Source organism: Phoxinus phoxinus (genome assembly GCF_949152265.1).
Source record: "Phoxinus phoxinus genome assembly, chromosome: 15".
Classification (NCBI taxonomy): domain Eukaryota; kingdom Metazoa; phylum Chordata; class Actinopteri; order Cypriniformes; family Leuciscidae; genus Phoxinus; species Phoxinus phoxinus.
The window spans coordinates 30,676,641-30,694,177 of NC_136890.1; the positions used below are offsets into that span (position 1 = coordinate 30,676,641).

At 35.6% G+C, this 17,537-nt stretch overlaps 2 protein-coding genes across 2 annotated transcripts; both read right to left on the reverse strand.

Moving 5' to 3' along the window:
- Positions 1-525: 525 nt before the first annotated feature.
- On the reverse strand, positions 526-4,584 carry LOC307011626 (macrophage mannose receptor 1-like). Its single transcript, XM_079637518.1, has 4 exons — positions 4,290-4,584; positions 2,424-2,825; positions 2,153-2,314; positions 526-1,374 (listed from the first exon to the last, which is right to left on the reverse strand). The coding sequence occupies exons 1-4, from the start codon at positions 4,327-4,329 to the stop codon at positions 1,013-1,015; spliced, it is 966 nt and encodes a 321-aa protein (XP_079493644.1). The 5' UTR covers positions 4,330-4,584; the 3' UTR covers positions 526-1,012.
- A 4,007-nt stretch (positions 4,585-8,591) lies between these two features.
- Positions 8,592-15,243, reverse strand: LOC307011830 (macrophage mannose receptor 1-like). Its single transcript, XM_079637843.1, has 4 exons — positions 15,164-15,243; positions 13,360-13,764; positions 9,465-9,578; positions 8,592-9,010 (listed from the first exon to the last, which is right to left on the reverse strand). Exons 1-4 carry the CDS (start codon positions 15,213-15,215, stop codon positions 8,970-8,972), a joined length of 612 nt encoding a protein of 203 aa, XP_079493969.1. The 5' UTR covers positions 15,216-15,243; the 3' UTR covers positions 8,592-8,969.
- Between the last annotated feature and the right edge of the window lie 2,294 nt (positions 15,244-17,537).

A 17,537-nucleotide genomic window follows, 5' to 3' on the forward strand; every position in this document is an offset into this window, starting at 1 on the left:
TAGAACTAGATGAAGCATAGTAGAGTCTCCTAGTAGAAATCTAGAATAAAGTTAGGATAATAGTGTATTTGTACTTTTTTACAAGATAATTATAGATAAATGGACTATTTGTCATATTCATGAATCATTTCCCAGTTCCTGAAATACCACATCCATTTTTTTTGCGACGTTGTATGTATGTATGTTTTAGTTCATGTAAAATCATCAATTGTAATTAACCTGCTATTCACATTCTCTAGTAATTCATGCAAGTTATCGTTATGATCTTCATGTAAATGTGTAATATTTTTGTGTAATAAACATACAGCTGCTGCCCTCTGATGTAGACAGAAATGAAAGCTACAGCAGTAAGTGAAGCATTTATTTTTATATTAATTCATTTAGAAGACATTTTTATCTAAACATACAAATAAGGAATGTTACAGCATAAGCCATTCATCCTATTGAGAAAATACATTTGCTGCAATACAAGGTTCTGAAATTGCATCACGTAAAAAAAAAAAAAAAAAAAAAAAAAAAAAAGTAATACAATTGGGCTTTCAACATTAAAGGGCTAGTTCACCCAAAAATTTAAATTCAAACCACCAGAGTAAAGCACACCGGTAGGAATGCATGAGTCTGTCATATTGAAGCACACACACATGTGGTCCTTTTCTGTATCACAACTTGACTTGTCTAAAATGTAATGCTCTTTGCTGTTGCACTGCACACACTATACACTGCGAATTCTGAAGTTTTTTCTCACCAACAACTGGTGTGAGATTTTAATATAAAAACATACAGAATCTTAAGATCTGTAGGCATATGTAATGCCATTATTGTCATCAGAAATAATATTGAGGAAGAGAAACTTGCATCTTCAGCTCAAAAAACCAAAGCCTGCATGTCAGTCTTTGAGCTTCTTGTAAGGAAATAACGAAATGAAATGAATTGCATAACAAAGCATTTCAGAGATGCTCTCAGCACATTGTGTCCTCGTTTTCATTTACCATAACTGGTAAACACACCACCGTTATTTGCTCCTGATGGTGGTCACGATCACTGCCACAGTCATGATGACGAGACCAATAGCAATGAAGGAGGAATAGCAGATGTAGAATAGAGATACTCCTTCTGTGTACGTCTCACTCTGACTGTTCACCGCAGAATTAATCTCGTGCACACAGGTGAAGGAAACCGGTGGACTCACTTCCACTTCAAACACACACTTTTCATTTGAATAACACAGTGGGTCCTTCAGTGTGTAGTTGTGTTCACCCCCCACTGACAGCTGGAAAGAGCTCTTAGTGAACCTCCAGCCAAATGAACATATCACGATCACACGCTCTCGGTCCTGCATCTGCCCATACACTGCGATGCTGGGCACTGGGGCTTCTGAAATAACACACACCAACATGAATTAACGTTAAAAATAGCATAAAGACTGTTTATTTTAAATGCGTGTTTAATGACATCTAAGTACCAGTACTATGATTAAAGGCAAGTATCATCACCGCTACTGATGTCAATATTAAACAGATTTTTTTCGTCCAATTTTAGCCATTAATTAATTTTAGCCATTCAACATTCTGTATTACGAAATCGCAATTGTGTTTTTTTTAATGCAATTGATTTCCATAGAGATAAACTTTCCAATGACTAAACTCACACAGTGTTTGTCATTCCATTGACAGGATCTGATGGGAGAAAATAACACTAATGGAAACAATGCTTCACACCTTCAGTGCTTGGCCCTTAATTATGTCACTAATTTAAAGTCATTATGTCTATTTATTCCCTGCTATGTAGAAATAGTTTTTCCCCAAATGCAGCACATTTCTCTAAACTAAATTGTATACTGTCAAAACAATTAAGGCATCATTCAAAACAGCCTTACAGCACCACAAAATATCCACCTCTTTGATTCAGTTAACTTTATTAAAATTAATATTATGAACTTCGCATGTTTCATCTTATATTCATCTTCTAGCTCTTTGAGATTTCGTGGAAATGTAAAGTGCAACATAAATAAAATGTATTAATTTATTATTTGAAATCATTTTGTCATCTTGAGGTCGAGATTGGTTTAGAACCACTGCTATAGAAAGTGTCTATGGTGCTCATTAAGTCATAAATAGATATGTTTCTGTAGTGAATAGTTGTGTTGTCTTACTTATTGGGTTGCAGAGACCCCACTCTTCCTTTTCGTAATCATCTTCTGTGGAGCACCACAGCTCTCCATCACCCCTGCCATCCACAGTGCACTCAGCGTACACACATCCATTAAACTTAAAAGGGAAATAGCATGGTTTCCCTTTTGGATTACTAGCGTTCTCTGCAGAACATAAAGAAATGAAACGGCAATTCATAATAGGCATATTGGATATGAATGTAACATTTTGCAGCCATTATTATAAAGGTCGTAATGGCTTTTTTAGTCATACCTTGATATGGATGTGTACACAAATTTCCGTCGGCCCCATAAATCAGCCAGCGACTGCAAACACCAGTTCCTTTAAACAGCATCACATTTGGCTTCTCATAATCATAGCTCAAGTGCAGTGGATGTCCCTTCAATCCAAGCAAGGTCTCATCTTTGCATTCCCAGGTTTGTCTGGGGTTAGATTCATTGCAGGGCAGAAGGATAACTTTGGACCCGTCTTCGATCTTCTCGGCCCCCAAACAGAGATTAAAAGCGAGGCTGATGATTCGTGAAGAGGAAATCCATCGGAAACGCTGAGCTGAGAAAGATGCGTCGCATGGCGCAGTCAGCACTACAGTGGCACTCGCGGCATACACACATTTGTTGTGGTCCTTGTTGTAGATAAGGAAGGAGCTGGTACTGTCTGAATATATGAAACATTATATCAGACACTGTAATAGGCAGCACATTCAATTATGAGTTAAAATTGAGGAAAATGTCTAGGCTATTCATTACATTTAACACAGGTGGTTTCCTGAGTCGCTGCTTCATAATGCAAAAGAATTGGAGCATGTCTTTGGTGCAAAAGACTTTCTTAAGACTTTCTTGTGATTTAAGGCTGATTTCTATAGCCTATATCAATACAATCTCAATACAAATGTCTCAGCATTTATTTGTTCATTAAATTTCACATACTTTGACTTTTGTGTATTTGCGGATTATAAGCATAGAAAACAGTGTGTACACTTTTCCGGTGCATGTGTGAATCTATTGCACATAAGCTTTTTCTGGATTCCCCTGTGCGTTTGTGGACCTGTGTGCATCTATGGGAGGTATGATCATGTTTTCACTCAATGTACAGTATGTGCTCATCAACTGTAGCTAAATCGATAGACATTATTTTTAGACGGGGTTTACTTTAAATCAGTACATACAAGCAACTTTGTCAACTCAAAATATCCGTTAATTGGATAACGGTAACAGTTACAGTAACGGTTTCTGTTCAGATTGTCTGTAAATGAATTTACAGTTTGAATCGAAATGCCATCATCACTCCTTCAAATTCACTCTCCAGACTCCACCTCCATTTTTCATCCCTAAATGTGCTCAATTACATGCGGTACTATACCAGTAGGGAATTAGACAATTAGAGCTGCCCCTGAATATACAAGATAGCTCAGATAGTTTTATGATTATAAAATGAGGTGCTTCATGAGCATTAGCTCAGCTTATCACTGACAGTCCAAGTTTAATCTCAATTTACCTTAAAAATAACTGGCATTGCTGTATTACAGAGCGTTGTAGTATTATGCTATTAATATTTTGAACTGCTTTCAGCTTTCATTTTAATCTTTAAAATTGTTTTTTTTTTAAAGTCTTATTTTCTTCAGTTTTTCAGTTAGTTGTGAAGGCAACATTTCTAATTCTCCTTTACAATTTTTCATCTAATATTTATATTTTATGTTATTTTATTTCAGCTTTAGGTCAATTAACAATAATAGTTTTTTTTTTTTTTTAAGTTTCAAGACTGTTATAGAGCAACTCCTATTTCAAGGTTCGTCCACATTTTAAATTGTGCTAAACAAACACTGGCAGTAAAATATGTAGATTAAAGTCATTAGATGATGCACCTGTCATTGAAAGGTAATTAGGGTCACATTTATTAGAAAAATTAATTGACTTCTATTCTTGCACTAAAATATTTTTTCAAATGTAGGCCTATACTGACAGAAAAATGTATAGATTAAAGTCATTAGATGATGCATCTGTCGTTGTATGGCAATTTAGGTACCATGCATCAGATGAATCTCAAACACAGCAACAATTCTATAGACTCCTGTCCTTACAGATAGACTAAATCTGAGGCAAAGAAATGTGATCTACTTACTGAAAGCTGACCAAAGGACCAGTAAAAGGACATAAAGCATGTTTATGCTTGATGTAGTGTGGTCCAGGCAGACGAGCAAATGATGTCAGAAATCAAGGCATAACAAATTTTAAAATGTAAAATTATAATGACAAATGAATGAATCAAGTAAATATGAAACTTGTAACAGCAAAAAATAAATCTAAGTAATAATATCCAGAGTATTGTATCTAACAGATGAAGTTTGTGAAGATATAGAGAAAGAAGGGACCTAAAGGATTAAGATATCTGTAGAATGCAAGGAGAGAAAAAGGCAAAGGCACATGTTACATATGCTGTGCTTACGGAACAGGAAGGAATTGGGAAATATATTGAAATTCTTTGTGCTGCTCTTGCAACTAGGACTGCACGTTATTGGAAATAAATGACGTTGCAATATTTTAGTTTTTCTGCAATATATTGTATAGTTGTATTGCAATATATAAAAAAACAACTTCACCTGATGACTTGAATATATCTATGTGGAAATAATTAATCATTGTAGAATGATTGGGGTGATTTATAAGGGAGTGAATCTGCATAGAAAATAATAAACAAATTACAAGCATAGAGAAATACAATAGAACAAAGATACAAATTAAATAAAAGTTTAGTTTTTTCAGGTAAGTCTAACAGCATTCGGGTACAGAAATTGAAATAACACTGCATCTTCACTGTATAAATTAAATATAATTATTCTTTGTTAAAGCTACACAAAAGGATTTCTTGTATTTTGTTGTTTGATTTCAAATTAAAATGAAAATAGACGTACTGTTTTGTATGCATGGATCAGTTCATGTATTATCAATTGTGTAAGAAGAGCCATTATACTCTATTTATAATATATTCTAGTTCCACTGCTGGACACTGGGTGGAGTGTGAGTTTAATGTATATAGCCAGAGAGCAAGTGAAGTCAGGTGTAACTAATGAGGGAAGCAAACCATTTTTCATGTCATGATTGTATGTGGACATGCAAACTTGTGGATTATAATGTGTTTTGGCATCAGAACTGTGACAAATAAAGGGATAAATGCAGTAATGGACTGGAAGCGTCTTCCAGACATAATCCTACAACATTTCTAAGTGACAGTATGAGAAATATACGTCTCTTCCATAGTTGTGAGATCCACTCAGAGTCTTCTTTGCTTTTAAATGTTTATGTCCAAATTATAAATATAAGTGGCAGTGCAACACATCAGATAAAAAGTTCACAAATGAAATGTGTTCAATCCAGTCATCACTATAGTGGCCCTGTAGTCCAAATGGTTGTGACCCTCTGTCTACACAAGCACATTTCTCTGATAAAAGCAACATCGGAAATTCATTCAACTTGTGAAAATATACATTAATTACTTATTCTCTATAGTGCATTTACAAAATGATCATGTTTTACGTAAGGCTGAGCAGCTAAACAGCAAAAGAAGAAACTTCATTGTGCTTCAATGGATTTAGTTCTGTAGTTTGGGTTTTTACTTCACTTTATTTTCAAAAAAGTAGTTTTTCAGAAACAAAGCCTATGTTATATAATGTAGCAAAAGTTATCATTAAGATATTAATTAGTACAGGCACATAATGCCAAATAATGTTGTATAAAAATGTATAAGGAAGAAACCACTCACAAATAATTACATTTTGAAGAAGTAAAACTCCTATTGCACAAACTGAGCTCAGGAAGCGGCCATTATCATTGTTTCGGCACTGCATTGATTAACTTTGCAACACTTCAACACGTGTCATTTGTTCTTTATGTACACATAGCCAATGGTTTGGGCTTGGTGTAACTGTTGTGGTGTGATGTCGTCACAATAGAAACTATTTCTGCAAAGACTTTTTTTCTTTCTTGATTCTTTAGAATATTCTGATATTATCTAGAACAAGCATATAGAGGATTCAAATGAATGACAGTATTAAGCCACAGCTAGAAAACTAGCTGGGTATAGTTAGAAATCAGAACTGGGACATTTAATTATGGGAAATAGTATATTTTGTACTTTAGATATATATATATATATATATATATATATATATATATATATATATTAGTGCTGTCAAACGTTTAAAATATTTAATCGAGATTAATCGCATTCATGTCATAGTTAACTCGCGATTAATCACAATTAATCGCACATTTTTATATATTCTAAATAAATGTCTCTTTCTTTTTTGTCCCATTATTTTTTCTTATTTTAATGCTCTTACCAACATGGAAAAGTGGATCGGCTTGGTTAGTGCAAATGTTTTTTTATTGAAAACAACATTGGCATATAGGCTACTGTGTTCAATTTCACACTAACATACTAACTTGGAGCAAGTGTGTACCGTTGGAACCAACACACCAAACAAGTGTGTGCGGCGTGCCTGTTGTTTTGTTTATGGTCTAGCTAGATCCGGTGTGGTGTTGTAGTTTTACTAATGTTATAGTTGTTGCAAAGGCATGTGAAAAAAAACCTACAAAGTTTTCTAGGCGTTAATCTTGTGAGAAAAATGTTACGCCGTTAATAACTCGTTTAACTGACAGCCCTATATGCTGCCCACAGATGTAGACAGAAATGAAAGCAACAGCAGGAAGTGATTTATTTTTTATAGGCTATTAATTAATTTAAAGACAATTTTATCTAAACATACAAATAAGGAATGTTACAGCATAAGCAATTCGTCCTAATGATAAAATAAATTTGCTGCAATACACGGTTCTGAAATTGCATCACGTAAAATATAAAAGAAAAATCAACAAAATTAAAAAAATTCTAATTATGTAATACAATTGGGCTTTCAACATTAAAGGGATAGGTCACCCAAAAATGAAAATTCAAACCACCAGAATAAAGCACGAAAGCACGAATGCATAGGAATGCATGAATCTGTTGAAGCACACACACACGTGGTCCTTTTCTGTGTCACAACTTGACTTGTCTAAAATGTAAATAAGCTCTTTGCTGTTGCACTGCACACACTATACACTGCAATGACCACAGCTCTCGCTTTCAAATAAATTAAGCAGGTGCTCCTTTTTTAATGTTAAACAATTAAGTATTAGAAACCATCATTGTAATAATTTTTTTTTTAAAAAACCTTCCTGAATGCAATACAATTAAACACTCAATAGAACTAAAATGAACTAAAGACTGCCCTCTACTGGATAAAGTCGGAATTACTCCAAACAGCGTCAGGGACACCACAGTAAAACAATGATTTATTATAACCAAAATTCAGAGGTGCTGCCTCATAAAATGAACCCTAATAGATAAGAAGCATATTCAATATTTTACTTAATGACTAATAAATTGTCAGATGATCCTCTTTTCCCATGTATGTTTTTTCCTCTTCAGGAATAACAAAATTATTTAGAAATCCATGCAGACATTGTTGGAAACCGTCATGAAAGAACAGAGATATAAATGCATGATTTGTTTTTCTTTTGTCACATAAATATTTTAACAGCTATATTTACAGAGTTAGTCCGTGAACTGTACATGATATAGCCACAGCTACACACAGCTGCCCCCTACTGGATCTAGTTAGAAATCAGAACTGGGACATGTGTGATCATTATGGTTAATATTACAAATATGAATATTTAATAATAAATATAGATCTTCCTTATTGTAGAATGATGCACTTCAGATGGTTTGGAAACGGCCTTATAACCTTACCAGATTGATGGCAGCAACAATTGCTTCTCTAAGATCATTGCTGATGTCTACCCTCCTCAGCATTGTGTTAACACACACCTGAATGCTCCAGACCAGCAAACTGCCAAATCTTCTGCTTTTATAAAGGTGGTCACACTTGCTGATGATCAATTAATTAAGGGGATTTGATTAGCAGCCACTGAATGTTATTTACTCTCATAATTCCTATGGAAGCAGTGTAGTTTCTAAAACATGGCTTCTCCATTTTGGCTTTCTTTTTTTTAATAAATAATGATGACACAGTGTAGCATGTCATGTGTTGTTGTTCATCTGAGGTTGTATGTACCTAATTTTAAAGACCTGCTAAAGACCAGATGATTTTCATTATGTCTTCATACGTAAAGCCATAGAATTCAAAGAGGGTGCACTTTCTTTTTCACATGACTGTATATATAGACTATTTGCATATACATTTCCCATTTCCTTGTTTTTTTGTATGTATGTAATGTATTAGTTCATGTATGATTAATTGTAATTAACATACAATTCACATTCATGTAATTGTGATGATCTTAATGTAATAATATCATGTGTAATATAACATACAGCTGCTGCCCTCTGATGTAGACAGAAATGAAAGCTACAGCAGTAAGTGAATAATTCATTTTTATATTAATTGATTTAGCAGACATTTTTATCTAAACATACAAATAAGGAATGTTACAGCATAAGCAATTCATCCTAATGAGAAAATAAATTGCTGCAATACACACTTTTTACAATACACACTGCAAAATTGTATCATGTAAAATATAAAAGTCTCAACAATTTTTTTTTTTTTTTAATTGTAAAAAAATAAAATAACAATATACATTCATACATTATATATATGGTTGTCATAAAATAAAAATACAAAAGGTTACTTAATTCATATATTTTTCATTTATATTTTTACAGTAAATGTTTGTTTCTCATCTTCAGGTCTGTTCTTCTCTCTTCTGAAAGTCTTCTGATTATTTATGCATCCATCTAGTCGTTGTCTGTAACAGTTGTGGGGTTGGTGATGGAGTCTGTGTTAGCAAACGTGTAGAAAGAGTTCACTGGGTTAGTCTGTGTGCTGGAAACCCACTGAAGACTGATGAAATCTAATCTTGAACACACACTCATCGTCACAACAACACCCCAAAACAAACCTCATTTCATTTAATGCCAGATTTGTCTTCAATAGCATTGCATGTCAAAACACCTCACGCCATAAACTGGTGTAAGATGAAACGTATGCAGGAAACACAGCACTCTGACTTTAGGCCTAAAGCGTGATGCCATTAAAGTCATCAGAAGTCAAACTCATTTCATTGACTTGCATCTTCAGCTCAGAAAACCAACGGCTGCATGTTAGTCTTTGAGCTTCTTGTAAGGATATAATGAAATTTAATGCATAACAAAGGATTTAGAGATGCTGTATCATTACATTGTGTATGCATTTTCATTATTAGATTTTGATATGACTGATTAAACGCACACCTTTTTTGCTCCTGATGGTGGTCACGATCACTGCCACAGTCATGATGACGAGACCAATAGCAATGGAGGAGGAATAGCAGATGTAGAATAAAGATACTCCTTCCTCATGATGATCTGCAGCAAAATATGAGTAAACACAGGCAACATGTATGTACAGAAAAAAACCTCCGCTTTTACTTTAACCAAAATTATTAACAGCAAATCTTACATGAAATAATGAGCCTGTACTATTATGCCACTGTATGTATACTATACAGTATCTAATGCACAAATCTGTACACATGCACAAGTCTTCTGTTCCAGGGGCCGTATTCACAAAGAATTTTAAGGCTAAAAGTAGCTCCTAACTGGTGAATTTAGGAGCAACTCCTAAAAATAATGGGCGTGTCACTTCTAACTTTAGGACTCCTAATTTTTTTCACTAAGAGTAATTCACGAAGCATTTTAGCCCTAAAAGTAGCACCTAAGTCTGGGACAGCTTAAAAGAAGTCGAGAGGACTCCTAACTCACTAAGACCTATTCACAAAGGATCTTAAAATCGCCGCGCGACGCAGTGTGTTGGAGACAGCCAATGACACGAGTTATTACAAAGACACCGCCTTAACCTTGAGGGAATACTGATTGTTGTGGATCTTGTGAGGGATGCAATAACAGCGCCAACTAATCGCAATAACCCAATCAGTGCCGAATTGAAATGTTTGATAACACTTCGCTACCTGGCAACGGGGAAAATGCAATTGTGTAATGCCGACGATCTAGCGATATCCCAGCCATCGGTAGCCTAATGCAGATCCATCCACCAAACCATCAATGCACTCTGTAGACCCCATATTATTCGACAGTTCATAAGTTTTCCTGACATTCGCCAACTCCAAAGAAACAAAGCCAGCTTTATGGATATTGCCGGTGTGGTCGGTGCTATAGACGGGACACATATTAAAATAATTGCACCACGTCAGGATGAGGACGTGTTTGTGAATAGAAAGAAAACCCACTCCATCAATACCCAGATTGTGTTCGATGCAAACTTTACAATTCTCGATGTTGTATCCCAGTGCCAAATTTCCCTTTTATTTTATTTTTATTGTTTTCAGCACCAACTGGGCCAGCAGCAGTGACTGATCCAGTTGGGCTTTCTTTTCCGTTTTGGCGAGTTCATAATCCGCCGTCATTCAACTATTACATTAGGAGCAATATTTCCTTGCTTTAAGTAGTCTATTTAGGCTAATAGGATGTCAATTAACCAAGCAAGTTTTAATGCAAGTGTCGTTTTTCATTATTAGGCAAGTGGCGGTTTTCATTAGGTATAGGCTACCTAGATTTAATTTAATTTAATTCACAACTTCTCTCTCTCTCTCTGCCTTTTTAGAATTACACTTCACTGGGGCCTGCACAAACATGTCATGCATTTCGATTACATTATTATTATTATTTTGTGTAGGACACAGACATATTTAGATGTCGTAATTCCATGATTTGGTGCGTCTGTGTTATGGTTCGCATGATGGCCCTGTCATCTAACAACCAATCACCGTGATCATTGCGAGGAAGCTCGTGCATGATAATTGACGTCATCCATAGCAACGAAGACTCACTCTTAGTTTAGGAGTTATCATTTTTCCTTACTAAGAGTAGGTCTGAAAGGCGTTGTGAATAACTTTTAAGAGAACACTCCTAGCTAAAATCTTTTAGTGCGATTTAGGAGTACTCCTAGTGGTAAGATAAAATGCTTTGTGAATACGGCCCCAGATGTATACCACTTTAGTATTATTAGGGGCCAAGCACAGAAGGTGCGTATTGTAATTGTTGGTGTTCTTATTATCATTATTCCCCTCTGGAAGTCTATGGAACCGCTTGCGGAAAAGTTATGAAATTTCTTTGGCACAAAGATAGAGGACAGTCTGAAATGTCACCATAGCAAATTTAGAGTCTATAAAGTTCCTCTAGCCTTGAACCAAAGGGCTAGAAACAAAATTCTCTGATTAAAACTTTTCTCTCAAGACGATTCCTTTAGCTCAAGACGATTCGATTGCACCATATGACCTAATTTTCTGTCAGAAAATGTTTTCTACCCTTTGGAATTTTCTGAAAAACCTACTTTTTCAAACTCCTCCTAGGCCATTGCTCCTATTTTCACAAAAATATAACCAGCTCATCTTCAGACCATGGCGAAAAAAGTTATAGAATTCAAGTCAATTCGTCAAACCGTTCTCGAGTAACGTGCGAACAAATTGAACGAGGTGCCCGCCAAAATCAACATGAGGCTCTGCAACACTTTAGCATATTATGACAACCATGACTTGAGGGTACCTGCAGAGTTTCGGCACAGTGCCACCTAGTGATCAGGAGATATAACTGCTAAATACTTTGGCCAAAAATCACAAAAACAAATTGCAGGCGTTCTAGTAGTGATGGCGGTATGCAAGCTGTGTTTGTACCCCATTGTATCCTTATTATATCTGCATGGACAGCTCTTCATATCAGTTATAAATGTTATAAATATTATTGGCGTATATAGCTGAAATGTTGCACACGCAGTAAGGCGAGCCAAATTACTTCTGCTAATGAAAGTAACTAATCACACAATTACTCTTTACATTGTATTTTGACGAATAAAGCTCATTCTAATTCTGAAAGCGACAGCAGCCTAATATTCCTTCCTGCTGCTGTCTATGTTTTTTAATGTTAATCAAACAAAAGAAAAAGTAAAAGAAAAAAAATGATTCACTGCCCTTGTCTGAATAACTGTTGTAACTTTAATAAGGATTCATCTATATTTTTAGTTTGATTATTTGTTCTTTTATAACTTTATGTCTTTAATAATGTTTGAAATGTATATTTGTTATAGTAGTTTCAGATGTGGTATCAAATTAATTTTTTTTTTTTTTTTTTGGTGTCATAGCCCTATTTATTATAGTTGAGTTTGAGTTTAACTTTATTGTCCATTCTGTTTCTAAGTTTCCATCCACACGTTTTTATCCGAATTAAGTATCAAATGAAAAATGCCTTATGGAAACAGTAAAATTCAATTGAATTTCATGAATATCGACTCAAATGAAATGCGTTCGGTCTCATAGGATTTTATCTTGATTGATATACGGCTTATGCGATAAACGCTGAATAAATAATGAATTGCATTTTGTCTAGCAAAACTTTGTTCGCAAATGTTGGCTTGAATGTTGTGTGATTCAGTGCGATAATGAATGGAAACACCTTAAAATGTCTCGAATCAATTCGATATACCAATTTGATCGCAAAACAGCATGTGACGTCATTACGCACAGGTTTTTATTCACTTTAAAGCCGTTGGATGGAAACAAACTTTCACCAGCTTGTTTTTTTTTTACCAAACTTCAGATAATTCAATTGGCAAGTGTGTGGAAACTTAGCTACTGAGCGGAAATTTGTCTTTGACACTGGTGACATGGATAGGCTACATTCACATTCATGCTTGAAAACACATCACACATTAACAACACATACAAACAAACAAAATTATACAATTAAACAGTTTCCATCATTAAAAAAACAAAAAAAACAAAAAACACACATACTATAATGCCAGCCATTCTATTGTATCAGTTTTTTTTTTTTTTAAAGATAATCACTGTCATTGGGACAAACGATTTTTATACACGTTTTATTTGGCCAAAGGAATTTCGAGTCTATGCCCAGATGGGTGCAATTCAAAAGTAGATTAAAGGGGGTGAGTATGATCTTTAAAAATCTCAATTGCCTGTATTACAATACAAGCACATACCGAACCGTACCAAAACTGACCCTAACAAATGCTAACAAACAACATTGTAAAGGTCAATTCATAACAGGCATATTGGATATGAATTAAATTTTTTAGCAGCCATTACAAAGGTCGTAATGGCTGTTTTGGTCATACCTTGATATCCATGAGAGCACAAATTTTCTTCGGTCCCATAAATCAGCCAGCGACTCCAAACACCTGTTCCCGTAAACAACACCATATCTTTCTTATCAGTATTTCTATGGTTCAAGTGCAGGGGATGTCCCTTCAATCCAAACAGGGTCTCATCTTTACATTCCCAGGTTTGTCCGGGATCAGATTCATTGCAGGGCAGAAGGATAACTTTGACCCAGTTTTCGATCTTCTCGGCCCCCAAACAGAGATTAAAAGCGAGGCTGATGATTCGTGAAGAGGAAATCCATTGGAAACGCTGAGCTGAGAAAGATGCGTCGCATGGCGCAGTCAGCACTACAGCAGCACTCGCGGCATACACACATTTGTTGTGGTCCTTGTTGTAGATAAGGAAGGAGCTGGTACTGTCTGAATGTATGAAAAAGGACACAGTCACAATCAGACACAGTAAAAGGCAGCACACAAGTGTTCAAATCAAGAAAAATTTCACAGTTTAGTTTACAAAATGTAACCCAGGTGGTTTCCTGAGTAGACGCTGCTTCATAATCACAAAAAACTTTCCTAAACCTCTTGCAATTTTCCTATTAAGACAGACATCTCAATATAACTGGCTCAGCATTTATGTGTGCATTCAATTACACAAACTTCATGACTTTTGTATATTTGTGGATTGTATAGTAAAAAGAAAAACCTGTACATTCTTCCAGTGCATGTGTGAAATTATTGCACATATTTCTGGATTCCCCTGTGCATTTGTGGATCTGTGTGCATCTATGATAATAATGTACGATAATGTTTTCACTCAATATATGTGTTCATCAACTGTAGCTAAATGTCTCGGTCCAGACATCATTATTAGACACTGTTTACATTCAGTCAGTATGTATGCAGCTTATTTTTTTATTTATTTCAGCTTTAGTTCAATTAACAAAAAATAAAAATTTATAGAGCAACTTGTATTTCAAATTTTGTCCCAGTTTTAAAGCGGCTATATGTAAAGTTCAGAAACCTTTGTTATTAGCTATACCAGTGGCCGTTAAGTGAACTGCAGCTGCAACTTATTGCTCGTTCTCACACTTGACTCGTGCATTCGTTACTGAATATGATTCATATACTCAAGGTGAAGTTTTTTTCCGTTCTTTGCGTAGAAGTAAAAAGAAGTTGCAAATAAAGCGGTTTACTGTTAATGAACATCTCAACGCCATCCACGCTGCTGAGAGTGACTGGAGTAAATATGTGTTGCGTGCTTTCCTCTCAATAACAAAACACACGCAAATGACAGCAGTGAGAAAACGGCAGTTAAGAAAGCATTTGATCGTACCTATGTGGATATGTTTCCAAAAGCTCTGCAATTCACCCGGCATCATGTCGACAGATGAGGTCATTCACATTACACTGTTATGATAGTTTGATGTGAGACTATAGACCATATAGATCTGGCTATGTGAGACTATAGTTTAAATGAATCCCATTTCTTTGCATGACACATTGACATTAGGCCTACAGTACACAATAGCTCTTTCTGCATTATCCTGAGCATTGTATAATCATTAATTTCATGTGTCATTGAACGGAAGAGGCTCTCGGGAGAATGCATTAACGTCACATCTATTTGATTTCCCCAGTAAAAACGTCCTGAGTCCTTTAAAAAAATCAGTTTACAGGCTTTCATAGACAACCTAGGAAGTTTCGCTACAAGCTGTTCACACATTGGCAATAAAAAAAGCAATTCAAATATATAGATTAAAGATTAAGGTCATTATTATGCACTTGGCTTTAAAAGGCAATACATTTGTGATCTACTTACTGAAAGCTGACCAAAGGACCAATAAAAGGATATAAAGCAGGTTCATCATCATAGATGAGAGAGCTACAGCTTTCTGAGACACAAGCTTTCTGAGACACAAGAGGTTTCTTCTGTGAAAAAAAATTACGTCACTTATTTGGTTCTGGAAACATTTCCATTGTGGTCTGTGTTATTTGCAGCGCGTTTCTATATTTGGATGTGTTGTGAACTTTTGCAGCGCGTTTCTATATTTGGTTGTGTTGAGTATTTGGAGCACACGTGTGTTGTGAAACTGATGAAGATGTTTTCTTAATTTGCGGATGTTTTTTTCTATTTGTATGTGTTTTCTTCAGTTGCAGCGCGTTGAGCTCCCTCGGCCACCGTAAACTATCCCTTTAAAGACATACATCATTCTTATGAAAATACCTGAGATAGCTTGATGAACAGGGGTCCGTTCTTCGTACGTTGCTTAAAACATCCGAGATCAAACGAGACATCCAAGATGATATAATCGGCCTAATCATGATCTGGCTAATTGGGTTCTTCGAACACACCTGCCGGTTATGATTAGTATAGCTGGATTGAGTTATCTGAGATAAAAGCGCGTGCATGCGCTGGTTTAAAAGGGGATATGTATCGATAGTAGAAACATTGATCAGCAACGCTGCTATTGGCTGCTCACCGTGGCCAAAGAGCACGCACAGTTTTTCTCCGCAGCAGAGCAAAAGCTAGTAGTCGAAATTTATGCGGAATTTTAATGTTAAATGAAAACGCCAGGGAACACATCAAAGTCTGTAAAAGCCAGGAGATGGGGCTGGCAAATAGTAGCAAACAAATTAAATTCAATAATGGGGACCATGTTAAATGTTTCCATCACTTGTTACAGTATATACATTTTTGTATTTTAATTTAATTTCATAATTACTTTGTTCATTGTAATGTCAGAGCCACCACCCACTAGAACATTGGAACAAGTAAAAGTGAAAATGGTAATCTTTACTAAGCTACTTATACTGTTCTTGGTCTCTTTTAAAAATACACCGTTAAATGATGTGCATGTGTTGTTCATGTGCAGCAACCAAGAAAAAGGCTATAAAAATTAATAAAAAAAACAGGTGGTGGTCACTTACTCCCCGACAGAAGGGCTGGCCCTTGGGTTGAATGTGAATTGACCCTATTGTGGGGGGCATCTCTTCCTTAGACCCACGGCAGGGACCAGTAGCAGCAACAGCTTCATTACTGGTAAATTAACTTTTAATTATCTTAGTACACTGTAAAATAATTTGTTGCTGCATTAAATTAAGTAGGCCTATTATCCAAATGGCTGGTCTAAAGCCTGAATTGCTTTACTTTATGAAAGTGAACACTGCATGTAGGCTAATGTAAAAATATCTCTCTAAAAGAACACACGGAGTACTATTGCTGACCTTGCATAATATCTCTTATTGCAGGCAAAAGATGGCTTGATCACTGGCTTTTCTTTACAAAGAATAATTGAAATAAAAAAGGAACTAAGCATATTTGTCTTGTCTTTTATTAAACATTTAGTGAATTTTAAAAATGGTGTCCCACAATTCTGTCCCGTGCCGCTCTGCTACTAGGTCCGTCCAAGTGCACTGGTGGAGGTCATCATCAGGCTGCACCTCCACCACAGGGATCCTCTCCTTTCTGATGTGTAATGATGTGTAATACGGCACATGTAACAATAATGTCACAGTCCCTGTCAGGTGCAACCCTCAGCCTTTTCAAACACTGAAATTTTCCCTTTAGTTGCCCATGCTCAATTTAAAACTGTGCCCTTGTCCTGGCTAGAGCTCCATTGTCCGGGCTGTGGGTCAGGGAATGGGGTCATAAAATACTGCCTGCAGGTATAGCCCCTGTGTCTCCAAGCATGTTGTAATCACCTACATAATGAAAAAAATATAGTTATGTTAGGCTCAGAATACGTGTAGCCTATATACAGTGTGCTTGATATTTATATTTTCCGTTTCCATGTTCAAATAATGTGCTACATGTGACAATGTGACTGATATGGTATAGTGTCTCACACACCGCCAAGACATTTTAGTCAGTCAACTGCATACTTTTTGATTCCATTCCTTTTTTTTTTTTTTTATATATAATAATATTACTAATATGATATATTTAGAATTGTAATAGTAACTTACCTGCACATCTACACTGTTCACAAAATCCTCTTCATTGAGGCCTTGATGGGAACGTGTGTACAGTCTCGTTAGTGAATCACGTTGACACAAAGGCTACTGTAAATCATACTTATTGGCTAAGTCATGATTGCATGATCTTCATAAAAATATATAATGTACCTGCATTGGCAAAAAAAAAAAAAAAAAAAAAAAATCTGCTTTACAACCTGGGTCTGGAAAAACCATAA

What these genes read in the sequence shown, in the direction of transcription:
- LOC307011626 (XM_079637518.1), bottom strand. Translation starts at nt 4,329, where the DNA reads ATGCTTTATGTCCTTTTACTGGTCCTTTGGTCAGCTTTCA. An exon ending in GGTCCTTTGGTCAGCTTTCA is followed by an intron (nt 2,826 to 4,289) that starts GTAAGTAGATCA and finishes TCATATATTCAG; the next exon opens with ACAGTACCAGCTCCTTCCTT. An exon ending in GTGTACACATCCATATCAAG is followed by an intron (nt 2,315 to 2,423) that starts GTATGACTAAAA and finishes TATGTTCTGCAG; the next exon opens with AGAACGCTAGTAATCCAAAA.
- LOC307011830 (XM_079637843.1), bottom strand. Translation starts at nt 15,215, where the DNA reads ATGATGATGAACCTGCTTTATATCCTTTTATTGGTCCTTTGGTCAGCT. An exon ending in GTGCTCTCATGGATATCAAG is followed by an intron (nt 9,579 to 13,359) that starts GTATGACCAAAA and finishes ATTTTGCTGCAG; the next exon opens with ATCATCATGAGGAAGGAGTA. An exon ending in CACCATCAGGAGCAAAAAAG is followed by an intron (nt 9,011 to 9,464) that starts GTGTGCGTTTAA and finishes TTGCTAACACAG; the next exon opens with ACTCCATCACCAACCCCACA.